Source organism: Leptidea sinapis, chromosome 15 (genome assembly GCF_905404315.1).
Source record: "Leptidea sinapis chromosome 15, ilLepSina1.1, whole genome shotgun sequence".
NCBI classification, from domain to species: domain Eukaryota; kingdom Metazoa; phylum Arthropoda; class Insecta; order Lepidoptera; family Pieridae; genus Leptidea; species Leptidea sinapis.
In genome coordinates this window covers 621,173-641,506 of record NC_066279.1, presented here as the reverse complement: position 1 = coordinate 641,506, position 20,334 = coordinate 621,173, and the positions used below count along the sequence as shown (strand labels likewise).

Below are 20,334 nucleotides of genomic sequence, written 5' to 3'. Positions count from 1 at the left end.
TATACCAAGAGCTGGCGGCTAATTACGCTATCCATGATTTTGGAGAATAGGGAGGTAATAGCAATAGGCCTGTAGTTTGCCGGAATCCAAACTGTCTCCTTTTTTTGGATCGGATGGACAAGGGCTGACTTCCATGAGTCAGGGACTACGCCTTTGGAACAAGAGTGCCGGAATAAACGCGTTAGCACCGGCGCCAACTCAGAGGTACACGTTCTAAGCACGATTGGAGGGTGGCATGGACGACTGGTTAAAGTTACCAAGAGTAGCTTTCGACAATGACCAGAACTTGCGTGTTCCGGTCGGGTAACTGGAAAGATGCTCGCCGATTTTGACGACATGCTTTGACTTCGCACGGGCGATTTGCCGCTTAAAAAATCTGGAGGCATGGTTATATTTCCTCTTTAGAACTTTGCAGTTCGGATCCTTTGAGCCCAGCGCCGCAACCCAAGTTCGATACGCCTGTTTTTTGCGGTCAGATGCTGCTTTAACTGACGCATCGAACCAGGGCTGTGATCTGCCACCGATCGGTACTACAGAGCTTGGTATAAAAATATCCATGCCCTGCAGTAGCACATCGGCTACTGCAACGGCGCAGGCACTAGGATCATCTTAAGATTAATCTTATTATGTAAGAAACATTCATTGGAGAAGATGTTAAATATTTACAAGACTTACAAAAAAATTATTGTTCACATTTAAAATAACAATACATGTTAATATGAACTAGCATTTTTAACCAAAATTGGTTGACGTAAAGTTAAATAAATCTGGAATACGGACCTGCTTCTTACCTCGCCCTCGCTTATTTAAGGCGCGATCATACCTCTATATCCACAAAAATTGGTTTCTTAGAGAGTCGATTACATTATAACGCAATAAAAATATTCCGACGCAAAAAATCAGCACACGAAGAAGGACTTTAAGAAAATTTTGAACCCAATGGAATATATATAATTTGAAATACCCAATAAAAAATTTGGAAGTTGCTTCCCAAAAATAAACTTTGGAGTCAAATATCTCCTTATTTTCAGCTATAACAACATTCTTTTTTAAAGAATTTAATAGAATTTGTACTTTTCCAAAACTTAAACCGTACAATTTTTCACTTATTTTTAATTTAGCCACATGATCAACATAAATACTGTAGGGTTGGATGTAGCGCTTACAATCCTAGTCAGTCCGCGCCTTAAGCGTAAATCTCGTCACTTCGTCAATATAAAACCTGGCACACGTCGGCGACGTAACCATTGCTAATAATGGATAATAAAATTCACAAATACTGTTTACGAAACAGACACAGCCTGCTTGTTTCTTTTTACACTCATATATTTGATTTATTATATAATTTGTGTTATGAATTTCAACATAAAAATACGATTGACGTAAGTGATACGATATTGGAAATATGATTGCAATTAGTTAGTGGCAGATATTTTATCTGTAATACATGAAATTTTGATTTAATTTGTTCGTTGTTTGTCAAAGAGTTTTTGTTTTGCCTTTCTTTTATATTTTGTTGAGATTTTATGCCCGTCACCTTGAGACATAAGATGTTATGTCTCATTTGTCCATTAATCTTACTACAGCGCCTTTCGGAGTGAAACACAGTAATACTTATATATTACTGCTTCACGGCAGAAAAAGGCGCCGTTGTGGTACCCATAATCTACCAGGCATCCTGTGCAAAGCAGCCTCCCACTGCTAAATGTTAAACTTTAAGTATTAAAAAGATACATTTTTTTCCTTCTACGATTTTCTTCAATAGCCGATCTAAAATGTCTTTATTTTAAAATGAATTATATGAATTATCGCGCACCAAGAGAGCTTTGAACAATCTGAACGCAGAAATTCTCTAGACGTGTATCAAGACTAATTTGACCACACCAATTAAAATCTTTTTTTATATGCATCGGTTATGTACCATATATATAAGAGAACTTCTAAGATTTTATACAATATATCTTTTATTACCGTGTCTTGATCGATATGGCGTGAGGATCTTTTAAAATCAAAGTCAAATCAACTTTATTCAATTAGGCTAAAACTCGGCGCTTTTGAATCGTCACTAAAATATAAGTTTTAAAAAGTTTGGTACATCCAAATGTGCCTTAGGGCATGCACATTCTTGTTCATGTTATACGTAAATTAATGAACAGATTAAAAAAAATATTGAGTTTAAAATTTATATTTTCGGAAGCTATCGTGCTTCCGCCATGCGCACTTTACAAATCCACACCATAAGCCACTAAAAACATTTTTAATGTAAAAATAGCAAGTCATCGATTTTTTTTAATGATTTCAACAATCACTTATCTTTCTGACGATGTGCTTTTTATATGATTTATATGCACAATATATGTTACATAAACGATTTTATGCGATAAAACGTTGATATGTTGTCTTTTAGGCCCCAGTAGAACATTCATCACAAAAGCTACGCGCTAAAGGCATGCAATAACTGTAGTTACTATTTCGTTTTAGCAATGACCATAGACCTTGTAGAAGAAAGTGTTATATTTCGTAAGTTTGGAAACTAAATAAACTGCCTCAAATCCAAGTAAACATAACTGTCGTGACCGACCTTGAGCTCAGTAATATTATTATAGTAAACACTGTCTAAAATGATTAATCTATATGATTTTATGTGTGATTTTGGGTTTGTAAACTAAACATTCAATTTGCTTTTGCTCAAACAGATAGAACAAATAATTTGTGTACGAAACATAATTATACACCCTATTTACATTATAAATAATAAAATATAAATAAATAAAAAATGGTGTTATTAATTTTATTTTCTGTTTGATGATTTGTGGATGTGTCGTAAAAATCGGCACGTTTTTTTTAGTTTCCAGTAAGAGACAGCAATTTTGGCTAATCAAAAATATTATTGAAGAGAACACTCTCTTAGGCGCTTTTGGGTATTGAACAAGACTGGGCTGCCACGCTCAGCTTGTAACGCTCGTTCAGAAAAGTGTGTCGGTTTGACTAAGGGATCGCGATCAGTCAGAGCATGATCTACCAAAGTCAATTAATACATAATGAATGTATAACAAATTAAAATAATTGTATTTCATATTCTTAAATGTGGATATAACTGTTTCCTGTGTTTTTTTTTATTTTAGTTTATGGTCTATATGGGTGACGTTAAGTGATCACCGCCACCCACATTCTCTTTCAACACCAGACGAATCACAGGAGCGTTACTGGCCTTTCCGAAACCTTCCTTACGCGCTTTTTATTATTTACACTATAAATAATTAACTATAAATAATAAATGGTCTAATTAATCTTATTTTCTGGTTGATGATTTGTATTTATACCGTCATGAGCTTTAACAAAATAGACAAAGTCGCGTAACAAAAGCTATACCTACTCAGTACTATCTCGCAATTGTGACGCCTATTCTATGGCGCTACGAATCGTCAATGGCATCTAAAAATAACTATTGAAGTTATTACATTATCAAACATTGTTACTGACTGGTTACATTATCACTGCCATGGCTAGCGGACCGTAAATGAAATGTTAATACATTTATGTGTTTTAATATATAATGCGCGACTTGTATCGACACACTGGCTTTTTCTCATGTCCAAGTTATGTCAGTTGGTGCTGGGGCTGCTGCTTAGACTGCCGAAGACTGCAATAGTCGCAAATATATCGGTCTCAGTGTGGTCTTTGTGCCATTTGGTGTCGAGACACTTGGCCAATCCGGCCCAGAGACGCAGAGAATATACAATGTAGTATCTGCGCGCCTCAATAGGGCTACTGGATACCTAAGCGTTGGCAGCTATTTCGGTCAACGGATCAGCCTAGCTATCCAACGCCGAAATGCTGCCAGTAATCGTGGTACACTTATCCGTAATGATAGCTTAAATTCAAAGTACCTAATCATAGTATTGTAATTAAAGTTATAACATTTGTTGTGTTTGAATAAATATTTACACAGTTTGACATAGTAATTATAATTGGGCGACGAAGTATAATCCGGCTAGATTTGAAAGCGAACAGATGCTCAAAACCTAGTAGATTTCTGCTATCTCCGTTTTTTTTCTAGATTATAGCCATCATCTGTCAATCTATCAATGACTTGACGTGCTAGGCTGTGAAACAGCACTAAAAACTTCAATTGTATTTTTTTTATGACAATTCCATTTAACTTTGATTGTTATGCTTTTATAAACCAGCCATGTTTTCAATTTCAGTTTCAAAATACGACATTGTACATTGATGCAGTTAATGTGTCCGCCAATGAACTGTCTTTGAACAATTTAAAAGATCTATACAATCTTTTTTATACTGTTTTATTTCATAGCACAATTTATTTCCATAATGGTGGTATTAATTTAATCTTTTATTTATTTATTTATTTATTAGGAAGCCAACGTGCATACAACCATCTTAATCTATAGATACATTTCCAAATCCTTTTATAATGTTGTATGCTCCACTTACAGGCTAACTCGATATGCTTAATAGTATTATATACATTCTTTGTTAAACTAAAACTTTTGAAAACAATTTTTGAAAAAATTTAACACATTAAAGCCACAAGCAAAAGGCTGATAAAAAAAAATAACTATGTTCTTACTTAATAACCAAGAAAAACTAACTAAACTATTCAAAACGATGTGGAGTAAAAATCTTCTACATACAAAATACACACAAATGATCTTTTGTAATTAATTAAATATTAGCTCAAAAATAAATTCATTTATATATTAATCTTCCTTTTTCACACTTTTTATTAGCATCACCTGTATGTATGTTTGTTTGTAACCGACTCATTTGGGCGCGATTTCGACCCACTTTAAACGGTCAGATTTCGTTCAAACTTCGTAGATTTATCGAGGACCGACGACATTAAATTAATATTCATTTTAAATTTCAATCATTATCATTTTAACCAAAGCGTGATTTTTAGTATTTTTAAACTATTTTTACTATTGTTACAGATCAGAATGACAATGAAATGTGACGAAGTGTGTGACGAAATGAAAAAGTGTCCAACAAATGTGTCTTTGGAAAGATAAAATCGTCAATTAATTAGGATGTGTAACGATGTTGGAATGTGTGCGCCGCGCAAACACAGTGGTACATGCGACGAGATATCAGACTCTGTTGACGGGATACTTGCTTTTGTTGACGACTGTACTTCTCTGTGTAAGGTAAGAATAAAAAAAGATTGTGTAGTTTTATGAGACCACGGTAAAAGTGAAACTTATTACATTATAGACATTTAACTAAAAAACTTTGGAATATATTCCATTAAACGTATAAAAATCGCTTTATCAATCTATTAAGATTGATAAAGCGATTTTTTCAAATTATTTATACTTGAAAAATTAAAATGATAACGGGAAATAATAAAAGTAGACTAAGTCTGCAACGAATATTTTTATTGAAATCTGTGTCTTAGCCCTGGTTAAAAATCTATATATATAAAAATGAATTGCTGTTCGTTAGTCTCGCGATCGAGAACGGCTGGACCGATTTGGCTAATTTTGGTCTTGAATTATTTGTGAATAAATAGGAAAATGCTGCTAAATTAAATAAAAACAACAAATTTGTTTTTCCTTTGATGTGTCCATACATAATTTCTATGAGAGAATTTATTGACGCACGGTTTGACAGTTCTGCTGTGAAACAATTTCATTACGACAACAGGATGCATATTTTACGAAGTAATTTTTGATGTTATTATTATTGACAAATTCATATAAAAACATTATTTTATTTATTATATACAGAACAACGTCTGTCGGGTCATCTAGTATTGAATAAAAGTTTTTTTAATAATAACAACATTTATATCAAACACTGACTAACAATATTTACATTAAATACAGACAAAAATAAACAAAATAGCGTGGAACACTTGCACAAATGAGTAATCAGTCAGCTGCTGCGAATTATAAACGCCGCCCGACCGTCACGCGACATGCAACACACAGACGAAAAAGTTTGAGACGATGTAATAAAAGTTTCACTTTTTTTTATGGAATAGGAGGAAAAACGATCACCGCCACCCACAATCTCTTGCAACACCTGAGGAATCACAGGAGCGTTGCCGGCTTTAAGTTTTTAAGGAAAAGGTTTTAAGGAAGGTGTACGCGCTTTATTTGAAGGAACCCATGTCATATCTTCCCGGAAACACCGCACAAGGAAGTCCATTCCACAGCTTTGTAGTACGTGGAAGAAAGCTCCTTGAAAACCGCACTGTGGAGGACCGCCACACATCCAGATGGTGGGGATGATAACCTAACTTGTGGCGTGTCGTGAGAAGGTGGAACTAAAACCATGTTTGTTTATAATTAGAAAGTAAGACGTGTTGATTAGTTAGTTAAATATTATTATTAGTTAGTCAAGTAAATATTATATTAGTTTCATAGTTTTAATTTTGTAAAAGGGTTCGCCCGTATATGATAAGTAAATAAATAAATATGTTATTGTTTAAAGTGACAACCCTCACTTCTGGGATTAATTACACAAATTAAATTTGAAAACAAAATTTATGAACGATGCGGGACTCGAACCTGCGACCTCTCGCGTTCCGTCCAAGCGCTCTTTCCACTGAGCCAACCGTTCGAGTGACGTATCGTTGATAAATCATGTATGTCTTGCTCAACTCTCAGGTTGTGGCTTCATGTATATAGGATCTACTTTATAGTTGAACCTGCTTAACCCCAATATTTGCTTTAGGAAATTGACTTGAGATGTCGCTCTTTCAAATCTAAGCAATTTGTTATTTTTTAAAGTGATAAGTGATAACCCTCACTACTGGGATAAATTAAGCAAATTAAATTTGAAAACAAAATTTATGGACCTCTGCGTTCAGTGCGAGCACTGAGCCAACCGTTGATAAATCGTGTATGTCTCAAATCTCAGGTTGTGGCTTCAACGCGGGTGATTCCCGCATCATTCATAAATTTTGTTTTCAAATTTAATTTATGTAAAAAATAAATTTCGTGCCAAACCGATAGATATGCTAGCTTCCTACGGTGATAGGGAAACCTAAACGCTTTTTTTTATTTTTAAAGTGATTTTCAACACTTCTGGGATTAATTAAATTAAATTTGTAACCAAAATTTATGAACAATGCAGATGCAGGGTTCTAGTACCAAATCGTTCATAAATTTTGGTTTCAAATTTAATCTGTGGCGTGAATAATCAGATCAAATAACTTCAACGGAACACTTCACGTTAATATCCAATAATTGCAGTAGAAGAGAGAACAATAAAGCGACGTCTGTTCGCAACGAAAGGCAATTGAGCCGTATTTAAAGTACTGGATCCACATCCAATTTGCAATGTAAATTGAATTGTCGAAAGTTGTAATATCAAAATACCTGTCCAATGTAACTCATCCAAAAAACTTGTCTCATATCTTGAGCACCACATTCGGCTACCAGATTCCCACAGCTAAAATAAACACCAAAAAGCGAAGACCATTTATCAATATGTCTTATTAAGGAACGAAAAACATAATAAGGTTTATTCAAAAGGAAATACGAGCTAATAACATCACCCTATAATTACGTATAATAAATTCGCAAAATGAGGCGTAGCGGATGAAACCAATTTTCAATATAAAAAACGTGGACCCAATCTTTTTCATCTTTATTCCTAGTGTGGGACTGAATACATCTAGTCGTGTATGATGGCAAGCGTATGACTACTTGCGTCGATACTCTGTGAATTAGAAATTGAAATAAACCACAGCGTTGGTCTTTTGGAATTTACTGCGTTTATTAAAACGTTACACTACGAAGAAGCTAGGCATAAAGAAATCAAAAACAGCGCGAATATTTTGGAACGAAGTTCCTTACGGCAGGCTTGGAGGGGAAAGGGATTTTGCTGCGCGACCGAACTGAACTGAAAATGTGATAGTAAAACCGTAAGAAAAAATCAGTGGAAAAAAGTGCGTGGAATAAAACCGTTAAATGAGACGTGCGCAGGCGCGACAGTCGCATACACAAGCGAGTAGTGTATATATTATCACTATTATTATATTAATATATGATAACGATTATAGCAATATTAGAACGATTTTTTTTTGCAATTTGTTTCGATTCTACATTAGCCGAAGGAACTTCGTTCCTACCTGGTGTCCCAAGACACCACATCATTTTTTTCTTTAATATCACCAATCCTCATATGATTTTACAGAGCATGGGTGGCGACAATTTATATCGACTATAATTTTTTTCGAAGTTCCATTAGCCTTCATTTTATTATATATTTATTATTACTTCATTGGCGCTCATGGATACGCTCTCTCACCAACAACCTACACAACACCCGATGGATGAATGTCTCAAGCTGCAGCCAGTCGAAATAAGCGATACCTGCACTATCGCGCACACTGACACGTCAACTTATCAGCTACCAACAGACATGACATCCGTATAATGGTGGGCACTTAACAAGCACCTTTTCTCAATCGGCGAAAAAAAAGGCGTGCAGAGGGTTTCTAGCTGACGACGAAACGAGAATCCTAGAATGTGCAGTGGAGGCCAACCAACGGGAAAACTGGATGGAGCTGGGCTGGTTGGAGTAACTGGCCAATACTGCAAGCAAAATGGGCCCAACTTAGTGGTTTAATTGCGGAAACAGGAGCCCCTATACCATACCATAGAGTTCATTTTCAGTTAAATAAATCACAATACTGATGCAGACGTTAAGTAAAAGTTTTTTATCACTCCGAAGTTCAGAAGTTGCTCATTCAGAAATGAAACATGTTTTCTTCAGGTAAAAGATATTTGCACTGATATCTTTCTTGCCACAGTCACTAAGTAATATCAAGGGTATGGTACCTTTTCACATAGTTTTTATGAAAACTTTATAATTATTTTTAGACATTTATGTCGATACTTTTATGGCTTGAATATAAAATCTGAAATTGAAAATTTCATACTTAAGCGAATTTTAATTAAAAAAAGTTGTTATTCATAACTGCATAATTTAATTTATTAAAGGGATTATATTCAAACGATTATCAACTATACATTGTATTAATAAAACTAGGAGCATAGATTCAATCATTCAAGACTTATTTTTTTTTAAAAGATAAATTATTTATATGTTTTCTAAGTTTAATCCTACATTCCTTTCAACTCAAAGACTGAACTACCAAATGTATTTTGTCCCTATTAATTGTGACATGAATAAAAATGTTCTCGTCAAGTTATACGTATGTATGTACATGTTATACCAGGCTAACATGAGTCGATGTATATAAAGTAGGCCAATTATAATATAATATACAGAGAGCTCGTTAAATTATATTTCTTTTTGACGGAACGTAATTGGGTGTAAACCTCGGATGATGTTTACACATAATACGTGTGTCGGGCAGCGTTTGTGTAAGTCTTTTTAGGGTTCCGTAGCCAAATGGCAAGAAACGGAACCCTTATAGATTCGTCATGTCTGTATTACTGTCCGTCCGTATGTCACAGTCTCTTTTTTCCGAAATTATAAGTACTATGTTAAGGCTTGGTAAGTAGATGTATTCTGTGAACTGCATTAAGATTTTTACACAAAAATAGAACAAATACAGCACATTGAGTGGGTGTCCATTTCATGACGTCGTATTTTTTATTTGTTAATTTTACTATGTATATATGTTTTCTGTTTTCATGAATAAATGCATACTTTACTTTACATTTTGGGGGCTCCCCATACACAAAACTCTAAAATTTTTTTGCAACAAACACATACGTGTCTCTATGGATAGGTCTTCAAAAATGAACCCTTCATGGGCGAGTCGGACTCGCACTTCGCCGCTTATTTTACAGTTTTTGTCTTTGAACTTTATCGTCGCTCCGTCTCCATGGATTAGTAAATTAAATTAACTCAGGCGGTACTTTATTGAAAGTCGCAGTGAGTAGTTTATCGGGTTCTATCGGGGATGGTCTACTGGTTCGGTTCCCGTTGGGAAGGTTGCATTTCCCTCGTTGGGTATGTGTGATTCGTCGTCGCCGAGATCGTTATCACTTTTTAACAATTGATTTTATACATTTATGCATGTACTCCACTCGAATAAAACTTTTCGGTTTTTTAAAGAATTAATTACTATTTTTGACTCACTTTACTACCAATTCTTGCCAATAATGTTCGATTATTTTTGTCGCATGACTTGAATCTTCCATGCCACTTCTTCTCATAATATATGGTCACATTAACCATTCAATAATATAGATGGATTTGAAGTAGCACTTAAATCTGTCGATGTATATTACCCTTCCTTTTATATCTTTTACTTTAACGGTGTGGAATTAGACGGTAACAGGGGTATAAGTTTAAGCTGGCACTTATAGACCAGTGCCGATGCCTTTGGAAATGTTAAAAAGTGGAAAAAAATAATAGTAGGATGAAACCCATTGGAAAAGGACGGGAATATAACAAAAATGAAAGGAAAAATAAAATCACGGGCGATCTGAGGTCAGTGGGGAGGGAAGTGGAAAAAGGGGAGGTGTTTTAGGGTAAAAAACGCTTTATCTTGATTTCCGGCAAAACTACAAGACTTATGGCAAAAAGTTAAATGGCAAAATTGTAGGTAATAAAGAGATCTATAACTTTTTTTACAATTTTTTCACAAAACCTCAAAGTTTATGTGAAAAATTTAAAAAATCTAGTTTTTTTGGTTTCTATAATTATCGACCCTGGTCTATTAGTTTACTTAAGGCATGTCCTCGGAAGCTGTTTTATTTCACAGGCTAAGGATCCTTGGAGGGTTCAAGTAAGTTATGTCCTGTTCTTTTAGCACCTTCCAGAACTATAATAGTCATTAATTTGGAGCTACCAATAGCCTAACCCTCAAATGGAATAGGTATAGTCAAGGTTCTAGGTGGAGATGAGACATAATCTCCACAGTCTCATTGACTCAGGCCAATCTAAACAATATTTTTATTCTTCCTACCAACACAAAAGGTATAACATGAGAATTTCTGTGTTTAAGAGAAAGGGATTAAAAGCATCCAGTACTGCAGTAGATAGACTGCGACGGCTGTGAAAACATCGAAAAAAAATGAGCTTAACTAACCTCTATTTTGAGCAATGCACGCACACTAACACAAAGTTTCATACAATACGCGTGTGTAAGACGTAGCTTGTCACGCACACACAAGAGACTATCTAGATTTATAAATTATCGTAAATCTGTGTTTCCCAAACATTATTCTGCCGTGGCCCGGTAATTTTCACACTGCCCCTTTGTGGCCTACATAATACTTTTAAAACCCAAGTTCCATTAGGTAAATAATTAATAGTAAAAAAATTGTTTTAAAAAATCAAGCCTTATCGACGATAGATGAAAAGTTATATAAATTAACTAAAATCTTTTTATGCAGATTGAGAAATGGAATAATTTTATTAAATTAATGTATTGTCATTAAGCCTTGATAGATCTACGAAGCTTGAACGAAATCTGGCCGGTTAAAGTGGGTCAAAATGAGTCGGTTACAGGGCAAATGAGACTAAACATAATGTCTCAAAATGACAAGCGCAATTATTGTGGTGCCGCTCTGAATTTTGACATGCTGTTTTTAAGGCAGTGGGCTCATACCGTTACGGCTGTGTTGTCTTGAAGTACGATTGGCAGGTTTCTCCCTTTTAAGTCGAAGAGTAAGCGGAAAACACGCAAACAAGGTGTTTTTAGACAAGTTTTGTGGTGAAAATATAGCATTTGGAGCTATGAACACTACTTTATCCTGTTACACATACCCTTAAGTCTTACTTGTAGGTTGCTAATGCTTGCTGTTAGTTAAACTTAACACTGCAGAGCTATTATGTACTATCAGTTTTGTTTGCAGTTAAACAAGTTGATGCATTTGTTTAGTATACTGCTCTCATAAAAGTTGTTCTTATAGCTTTTACTTTTTTGTGTTGGTACATTTATTTAGATAAGTAATCAATAATGAGGATTGTAAGCAATTAAACAGTTTGCGCCTGTTAAATTGTTAAATTTTCGACGCAAGAATTTTGAAAAAATTAGCTTTGTTGCATAGGAGCCGTGAACTCGTATCGCTCAAGGTCGCCGGCATTTAGTGTCGCCTTAATGAATCGGGATTCTTATCAAATCGATTGAGGGGCTATATTAATTATGCGTTAAGAGGAAGATGTACTTAGGTCAAGGGCGAGCATATTATAAAGATATTTAGGCAGTGCTTACCTCTTGATGAAGTTAATGTTAAAGTTAATTTAGTACCTACGGTAGTCAGTAAAGATTGCATATACGAAGATGCGTTTCATACAACGTATGTCGTACAGTCAGTAAAGTAAAACTACAACTAGTTAGTACTACAGTGCCTACCTTGCTAGAAAACCAATGCACGCCCTTGACTTAGCTGATTATATACCATCAAGTGAGCCCTGTTTTAATAACATTAACATAAATACAGTCTGGAATACCACAAATAGTTTCGCTTTAAGCATGCAGTATTCATAAACATTTTTACCTTACTAGAATCTATTGGATTCATGGTAAATTTGAAGAAGTATTTTTAATTAATATATATATAAATGAATTGCTGTTCGTTAGTCTCGCTAAAACTCGAGAACAGCTGGACCGATTTGGCTAATTTTTTTCTTGAATTATTTGTGGAAGTACAGGGAGGGTTTAAAAGTTAAATAAATAGGAAAATGCTCGAGAATTAAATAAAAACAACAAATTTGTTTTTCCTTTGATGCGTACCCCGTCGAATTTATTGACGCAACGGTTTGACAGTTATGCTGTGAAACAATTTCATTACAACAACAGGGTGCATTTTTACGAAGCAATTCTTGATGTTATGAAAGATTATTGACATATTCATAAAAAAACATTATTTTATTTATTATATACAGAACAACGTCTGTCGGGTCAGCTAGTATAATATAATAATTAAAATTCTTGCGGTTTATTTTCTACGAAGGCTTCTACGTCAGCCTTAAGTCCTAACGAGTCATTTAAATGTTTCGTAGAATAAAAACAGGAAAATACTCAACAAATATGATTCACGGCCAAAATGAAAGACTTAAAGATAAAAGTACCTAAAGAATTTATAAGTCTCTAAAATTAAACAACAAGGAACATTTATATTTACGCCATGTCGGTCCGTCTGAGTGTCCGAAAAATTCATGAATGAATTATATAAATTTTATTATGACAATAAGGGACGAGACTTGACGAAACGAATTGATACGCCCTGCCCATTACAATTAAGTACCACTCAGGATTCTTGAAAAACCCAAAAATTCGGAGCGGCGCCACAATAATTGCGCTCGTCACCTTAAGACAAAAGATGTTAAGTCTCATTTGCCCAGTAATTTCACTAGTTACGGCGCCCTTCATACCAAAACACAGTGATGCTTACACATTACTGCTTCACGGCAGAAATAGGTGCCGTTGTGGTACCTACAATATAGCCGGCATCCTGTGCAAACGGACCTCCAACTGGTAAAAGATTTGAATGAAGTTTGCCCTTATTGTCATAAAAAAAACCTACTAAAGAAAATAGAAATATTTAAATACGGGTAAGAAACATGGGTCTTAATTTGAGCATTGTAAATTAAGGTTTTTACAATCTGATTCAGACACTTAAATTTATTTATATTTATAGATACTAAACACGCCAGTTTTACATAGATACCGAATGAATGGACAATTATAAGACGATCCAGTACTTCTTAACTTAATAGGATTAATATTATACAAAGATATGGTTGATCCCTCGTAATTTCCCTTCCTACAAGTTATTGTGTGAGAGAAATTGAAGACTTAATACACTATTCGATGCAGGGGTTACAAACCTTTTACTTGTAACTTACTAATATGAATTTCTTCTGATATGATTATTTTATTTTAATTATGTACAGTTTTTGTATTTTCCATAATGATCATATCGCTGCAGTGCTATCACAATAGCAAAAATGATTCAGAGTTGACCGCATTAGTGGTATACCCCAGGAGAGTACCACTGTCTCTGCCCGAGCACTTGGCAATGGATTTAAAAAGAATCTTTCTTCCACTTTTTTTTTGTTAAATAAGGGACGAGACGAGCAAGACGTTCAGCTGATGGTAATTGATACGCCCTGACCATTACAATGCAGTGCCGCTCAAGATTCTTAAAAAATCGAAAATTTTCTAGGCGGCACTACAATTGCGCTCGTCAACTTGAGACATAACATGTTAAGTCTCAATTGCCCAGTAATTTCACTAGCTGCGACACCCTTCAGACTGAAACAGTTAAAGCCAAGCTATGAAATGAGCTTTCTTGCGCAATTTCCAGGGCAATATGACATGGGAACCTTAAAAAAAACGCGTTCACTTTTCTTAAAGGCCTGCAACGCTCCTGTGCTGCAAAACAATATGGGCGGCGGTGATTACTTATCATGAAGTGAACCATAAGCTGGTATGTTCTAGTACTCCATAACGCAAAATGAGTTTCTAGAACAAAAGTTTTTATTCACACTGGGGTAAAGAATATATTTTAGCCGATATAATAGTATTTGATATATTTTATTCGTCACGCCAAAGGTTGTCAACATCTCCCCACATTATCAGTGTAGATTATGTTATTAGCGGACATATTTGAAAGTAATAAAATGTGTGAGATAATTTACTGTGAATAAATTCTGTGATATCTGATTAGAAGTACTTAGAGTTTGTTTCATAATGATGATGAAATGGCAGATCATTAACATGTAGATAAATTAAGTTAGCCACACTTAGCTTACAATCTCTGTGGGCTTATTACTCTGTGGGACTATGTTTCAAAGTAGCCTCAGATGAGTATTAACTCATTATGAGGGAATTTTGAACTATATACATACATATATATAAATATACGTATATATATATATATATACTGTGTATGTTTGTGTACTATTTAGGTGAACAAAAATCTTGAAACTCGCGTAATCGTCACCGAACGCTTCCCATGCGTTTTTTTTTTATGATAAAAAGCGACGAGACGAGCAGGACGTTCAGCTGATGGTAATTAATACGCCTTGCCCATTACAATGCAGTGCCGCTCAGGATTCTCGAAAAACCTAAAAATTCTGAGCGGCACTACAATTGCGCTCGTCACCTTGCGACATAAGATGTTAAGTCTCATTTGCCAAGTAATTTCACAAGCTACGGCGCCCATCAGACCGAAACACAGTAATGTTTACACATTACTGCTCCACAGTAGAAATAGGTGCCGTTGTGGTTCCCATAATCTAGCCGGCATCCTGTGCAAAGGAGCCTCCCACTGGTGTAAGAGCTATATGTCTACTGTGTATATAATATGTAACAATGTAATATCGACAATAACAATTCTTTTAAATTTCGTAACACATTTGTTTTGTACATTTTCTGGGATCATATTGTAGAAGCATATACATCGCCCAAGACTTACCAACTCGACTTAACCGCGTAGTAGGCATAACAAGTTATGTTTATTGCTTTATCTAAAATAAACATCTTTTAATGCAACATCAGAATATAAGAGCGTTTGGCTTTTTTGTATATAACAGTTAACGTTGAAAATGACACATTTCCAGTTATGTCTGTGGCCATTATAACAAAAAATGAGTAACTCTATACACGATAATGGTATATCATTACTGACCGGACGTACAGTCGGACAATGCGACATGCTTCGCTCACTCTGCCTTCATTATTAAATCCCCTTCGCGGTACTACAGTTATGTGATATAGTCGAACTTTTTTATGTATACATGTGTCATGTGAGCTAATATTGTCGTTTCGTGGTGACTTTTTAGGGTGGTTACAGACCAGCAAAATAAGCGTGCGCTTTTTGAAGTGTGTGTCACACGCGTAATTTATACAAGTATTTAAGCATTTATCACGGGGAGTGTTCCGAAGAGCTGTTAACCTGATTCCTGCCGCCGAATTTCACCTTCGCACGACACGCCACAAGCTAGGATATCATCCCCACCATCTGGATGTGTGGCGGTCCTCCACAGGGCGGTTTTCAAGGAGCTTTCTCCCTCGTACTACAAAGCTGTGGAATGAGCTTCCTTGTGCGGTGTTTCCGGGACGATACGACATGGGTACCTTCAAAAAAAGTGCGTACACCTTCCTTAAAGGCCGGCAACGCTCTTGTGATTCCTCTGGTGTTGCAAAAGAATGTGGGCGGCGTTGATCACTTAACACCAGGTGACCCGTACGCTCGTTTGTCCTCCTATTCTATAAAAAAAAGTGCTAACGTGTTCATAAGCTCGAATGAGTGCTCAAAAATATTCTTTACTATAGTGGGAGGCTCTTTTACAAAGGATGCCGGCTAGATCATGGGTACTACAAGGGCGCCTATTTCTGCCGTGAAGCAGTAATGTGTAACCTTATTTTGTTTCGGTCTGAAGGGCACCATAGCTAGTGGAATAACTGGGCAAATGAGACTTAATATTATCTTATGTCTCAAGGCAATTGTAGTGCCACTCAGAATTTTCGTGATTCAAGAATCCTGAGCGAAACTGCATTGTAATGGGCAGGGCGTATAAATTACCATCAGCTGAACGTCCTGCTCGTCTCGTTCCTTATTTTCTTTTCTTTAATATAATTAATCTTTCTTTCTTCTTTGCATTAAGGCGTGCGTCTGTACATATAGACAATAGATCCACGATTTAAGTAAAATTCGCAAAATGTAATAATAAAAAGTAATAATTCGCACAATACGGTTATGAACTTATTATACTTAATATTGTTTTCGACGGGGGTTTATTATTTCAAGTGTCATATCTAATGCAATTTCTTAATTTAAATTTGTTACTTTCTATAATTTCTAATGTGCCGCGCAGAGACCTGTTTTCGACATTGAATAAGAATTATAAATATGAATACATTCTCGGAGTCGGGACTTTTTATTAGAATTTGCTTGAATAACAATAACAATTATTAATATCAATAGATTTTGGGTTATAAACAAAATGCAATCATTTCTTCGGCTTAATTAGTTAGCAACAATTGATAATTTTTATATGCTAATACATCCTCAAGATAAATTTCCTAGTCGTCATTCCGATCTGAATTGGATTTTCATGCTCATGTTTTAAGGACCTTTATCAAGAATTAACACGTTTCTAAACTTGTTAACTAGCTTATCAAGTGCTTAATTTGACTATCCCTTTGAGAGACTGACGCAATATAATGATATTATTGTTAACCGCCTGAAAAAAAAATGAGGATAATTTTCATGTTTGTTACCTCAGAAACTCTGTCGTTTATGGTCGTATTAGAATTTTTGAAGTGAATAATTCTTAGGCGGGCTGAGTAACTTTAATTTTTTTTTTTCAGTTTAAATGACATGATTATAAGTAAGCTATATTGAATCTTATTTGTCTTAGGATGTTTGTGGTACGTCCATAATGATATTATGAGTGTCTGGTAGGCTAAAATATATTACTGAATGAAATTTATTAAAAAATTAAAGTACCATTATTATTCTTACATTTTTTGCACAATATCGGAAGTGTTAAATGAAATAATGTGCACCATCTAACCACGGGCTTGTTCTATAAAAGCCTATAAAAGCATTCACCTCCGTATGAAACCCTAAAAATAAAACTACATATGACATCCTAGAAGAAATCTGATTTAACAATTTCAACGAGAGAAGCCGTTTCACCTCAATTTTATAGCCTTAAAAGCGGCACAACAAAGAAATTCCTTGACCAAACTATCCCTATGTCCTAGGAATGTGAAAAAAGAAATATCACAGAAACAAAAGAATCTAGGTGGTCGGGACAAAGTTGAAGAATTTAGAATCCAATTCTTGTTAGAACGGTTGCGTAATATAGCTATGTTCTGCTTAACACATTCATATGGAGCTTGAAAGAGAAGCATTAATTGGCCTATTTGCATTGATTAGTAAGCATTGATTAGTAAGTAAGTATGAGTGTAGAGATTAGCTGATAGTAAATGATCACCATCCCCCAAGCCTCATTACAACACCAAAGTATTTATGAAAACAGCACGTGTTTTTTTTGGGCACTCATACTATGTCAAACTTGAAATGAATTTAGGAGATGATCCTCTCAGCTTAGAAAGGAAGCTAAATGGGAAACATGTGTTGGTGAGCATTTACTCATAGCAACATGAGTTTTTATTATTATACAATTATTTTTAAATAAATTAAAAAAGAAACGGAAAATACTCTTATAGGAATACATTTGCCATGCCGTTTTTTCCAGTGTGGATTCATCTCGGAATCAGCTGTACTTCTATAGAAAAATATCAGATTTGAATTAACAAGGTCGGCGATAAAAAGATTTGTTTAACCGTGATTATACCTAAACTAACTTAAACAACGTTAACTGCTTTCAATAGAGCCGTTTTAATTTTTATTGGTTATAGTCATTCAACTGTCTCTTATCTTAGACTTTTTATTTTTTAAATTGGTCAATTTATAATTACTGTATTTCACAAAACTAAGAATAAAGTTTATAAATTAGATCTTTGCAATTGTCTGTGTATTACACCTTAGAACTGCTTGTTAGGCACATTGACAATGTCAGTGTCATTGACACTGATTAAAAAGCAAAGCAAATTACATATATATGTTTAAAGTTAGTATTTAATTTGTAATTAAATAAATTACGTTAAATTTTAATCTTGGTTTCGCATCTTGAGCCACATATACATTTAAAACATCCATAAAAGAGACCCAAGTGGAACACAACAAAAGCGTATCCGAACGCGATACATCACTAGATATAGAGGAATTATCGAATCACATTAAAACGGGCGGTACCCGATTGATTTATGCAACCACGAGCTTACAAATTAAAATCAATGTAATGATGACATTATTTACGACCATCTTTAGTAATGCGTGTTAGAATTATCTAAACGGCGTTGAAATACACGACGAATTCATTCTTATACATATAATATATAGTTTGTGATATATTCGTATTTTTATGTCACACTTTCGGCAGGAGTTATAAAAGTACAACATTTATATGTGACAAGTAACTATAATATAAATAAAAACTATGATAAAAACTTTTTAATATTATTAATAAGTATATAATTTAAATAAATATATTTTAGACTGTATAATGCTTATTTTATTATTTTGTTGGCGATTTCTCGATGATATTTTTATATTTTACACCTGTCAGTTCAAAAAATTATTTAAATCGTGGGTTTTGTGGATGGGATTATGTAAGAATGTATCATGACACAGGTCATGGTACAGTCTTGAGCTGTCAGAGAAAAGCACAGATTGTACGATGGCTGTGTTCTGCGCAAAACCTGCTATTTTATTTGGTTCATAAACAATGAAGGTTATTTATTACTAATATTTGTATTGAGAACATTTACTCGTGCTCTATGAGTTTCTACTTTGCAATAAAAAAAATGCATAGTATAAAAGTTATCTCTACCATGCAAACCTGGTCAAAGACGGTATAATCAAGGTGGAAATATGAAAAATAAATGGTTGTAATTTTTTTTTATTTACCAATTTTTTATTATAGTAATAAACTTTTTATTAATTACATGAGAAAGAGTTTGTATCTATTTATAAAAGAATTATTATCATCATATTCAATAGTCATAATGCTTATGGATAAATAAATAAGAAACATATAATTTTGAATCAATTTTCAAACGTCAACACTCAAATCCGTGACGGCAGATTTAAATTTAACATATTTTTTATCATTTTATTGAGCGGTCTTTTAGTATTGTCCTCTGTATATTATCACACGGTATACACTTTCAAACTCTATTTTTTTATTCTTCCTTCTTTTTGCATCATTTCAATAAACTACAATTTCTATATATCTATTATTTTGTACTCATTACAGTAGTTAGTGAAAGCAGCTGATAATATAAGTATTTATATCTTTTTATTATCGTATAACATGATTCATGATCCAAAGGTTTATTTGACAAGTAATTGCATCAACTCTCTTTTTAATTTATTCATATAATACCACATGCTGCTTTAAAATAGGGCATTGGGAATTAAGTTCCAACTTTCTCCTTGGTCTGTTTGATCACGATTGCCTCCTAAGAGCAGCCGTATGGTCTTGACGACAACGGCTTAGCCATACACCCGTATGGCACCAAACTTTCATCCAGGATTTTTCATTCATTCTTTGTCCGTCACCTCGAGACTAAGGATGAGATCTATAGAGAGTAAGCTTAGCATAATCTTTGATTTCGTTTTTATAGTCATTTGACAGCTGGAATAATACTCAGCCACTGATCTCTACTATATACCACTGGACTGGCGGCTGTCAAAGTGTTTTTGTGCCTGTTTGATATTCGCCATTTTGGTGCTGTTGGCCATGTAGCGAGAGTCTGCGGTACTAAATCTAGTGATGAGAACCTAG

General features: G+C 34.5%; 1 protein-coding gene across 2 annotated transcripts in view; it reads left to right on the top strand.

Annotated features, from left to right (window-relative positions):
- The window catches only part of LOC126968414 (protein Wnt-7b-like), a 110,965-nt gene that overhangs the window by 40,194 nt on the left and 50,437 nt on the right, over positions 1-20,334 (top strand). For both annotated transcript variants that reach the window (XM_050813436.1, XM_050813435.1), the window contains exon 2: positions 4,959-5,171. In XM_050813436.1, coding sequence (XP_050669393.1) covers positions 5,065-5,171 — 107 coding nt within the window. In that variant the 5' untranslated portion in view covers positions 4,959-5,064. The remainder of the gene's footprint in view (positions 1-4,958; positions 5,172-20,334) is intronic.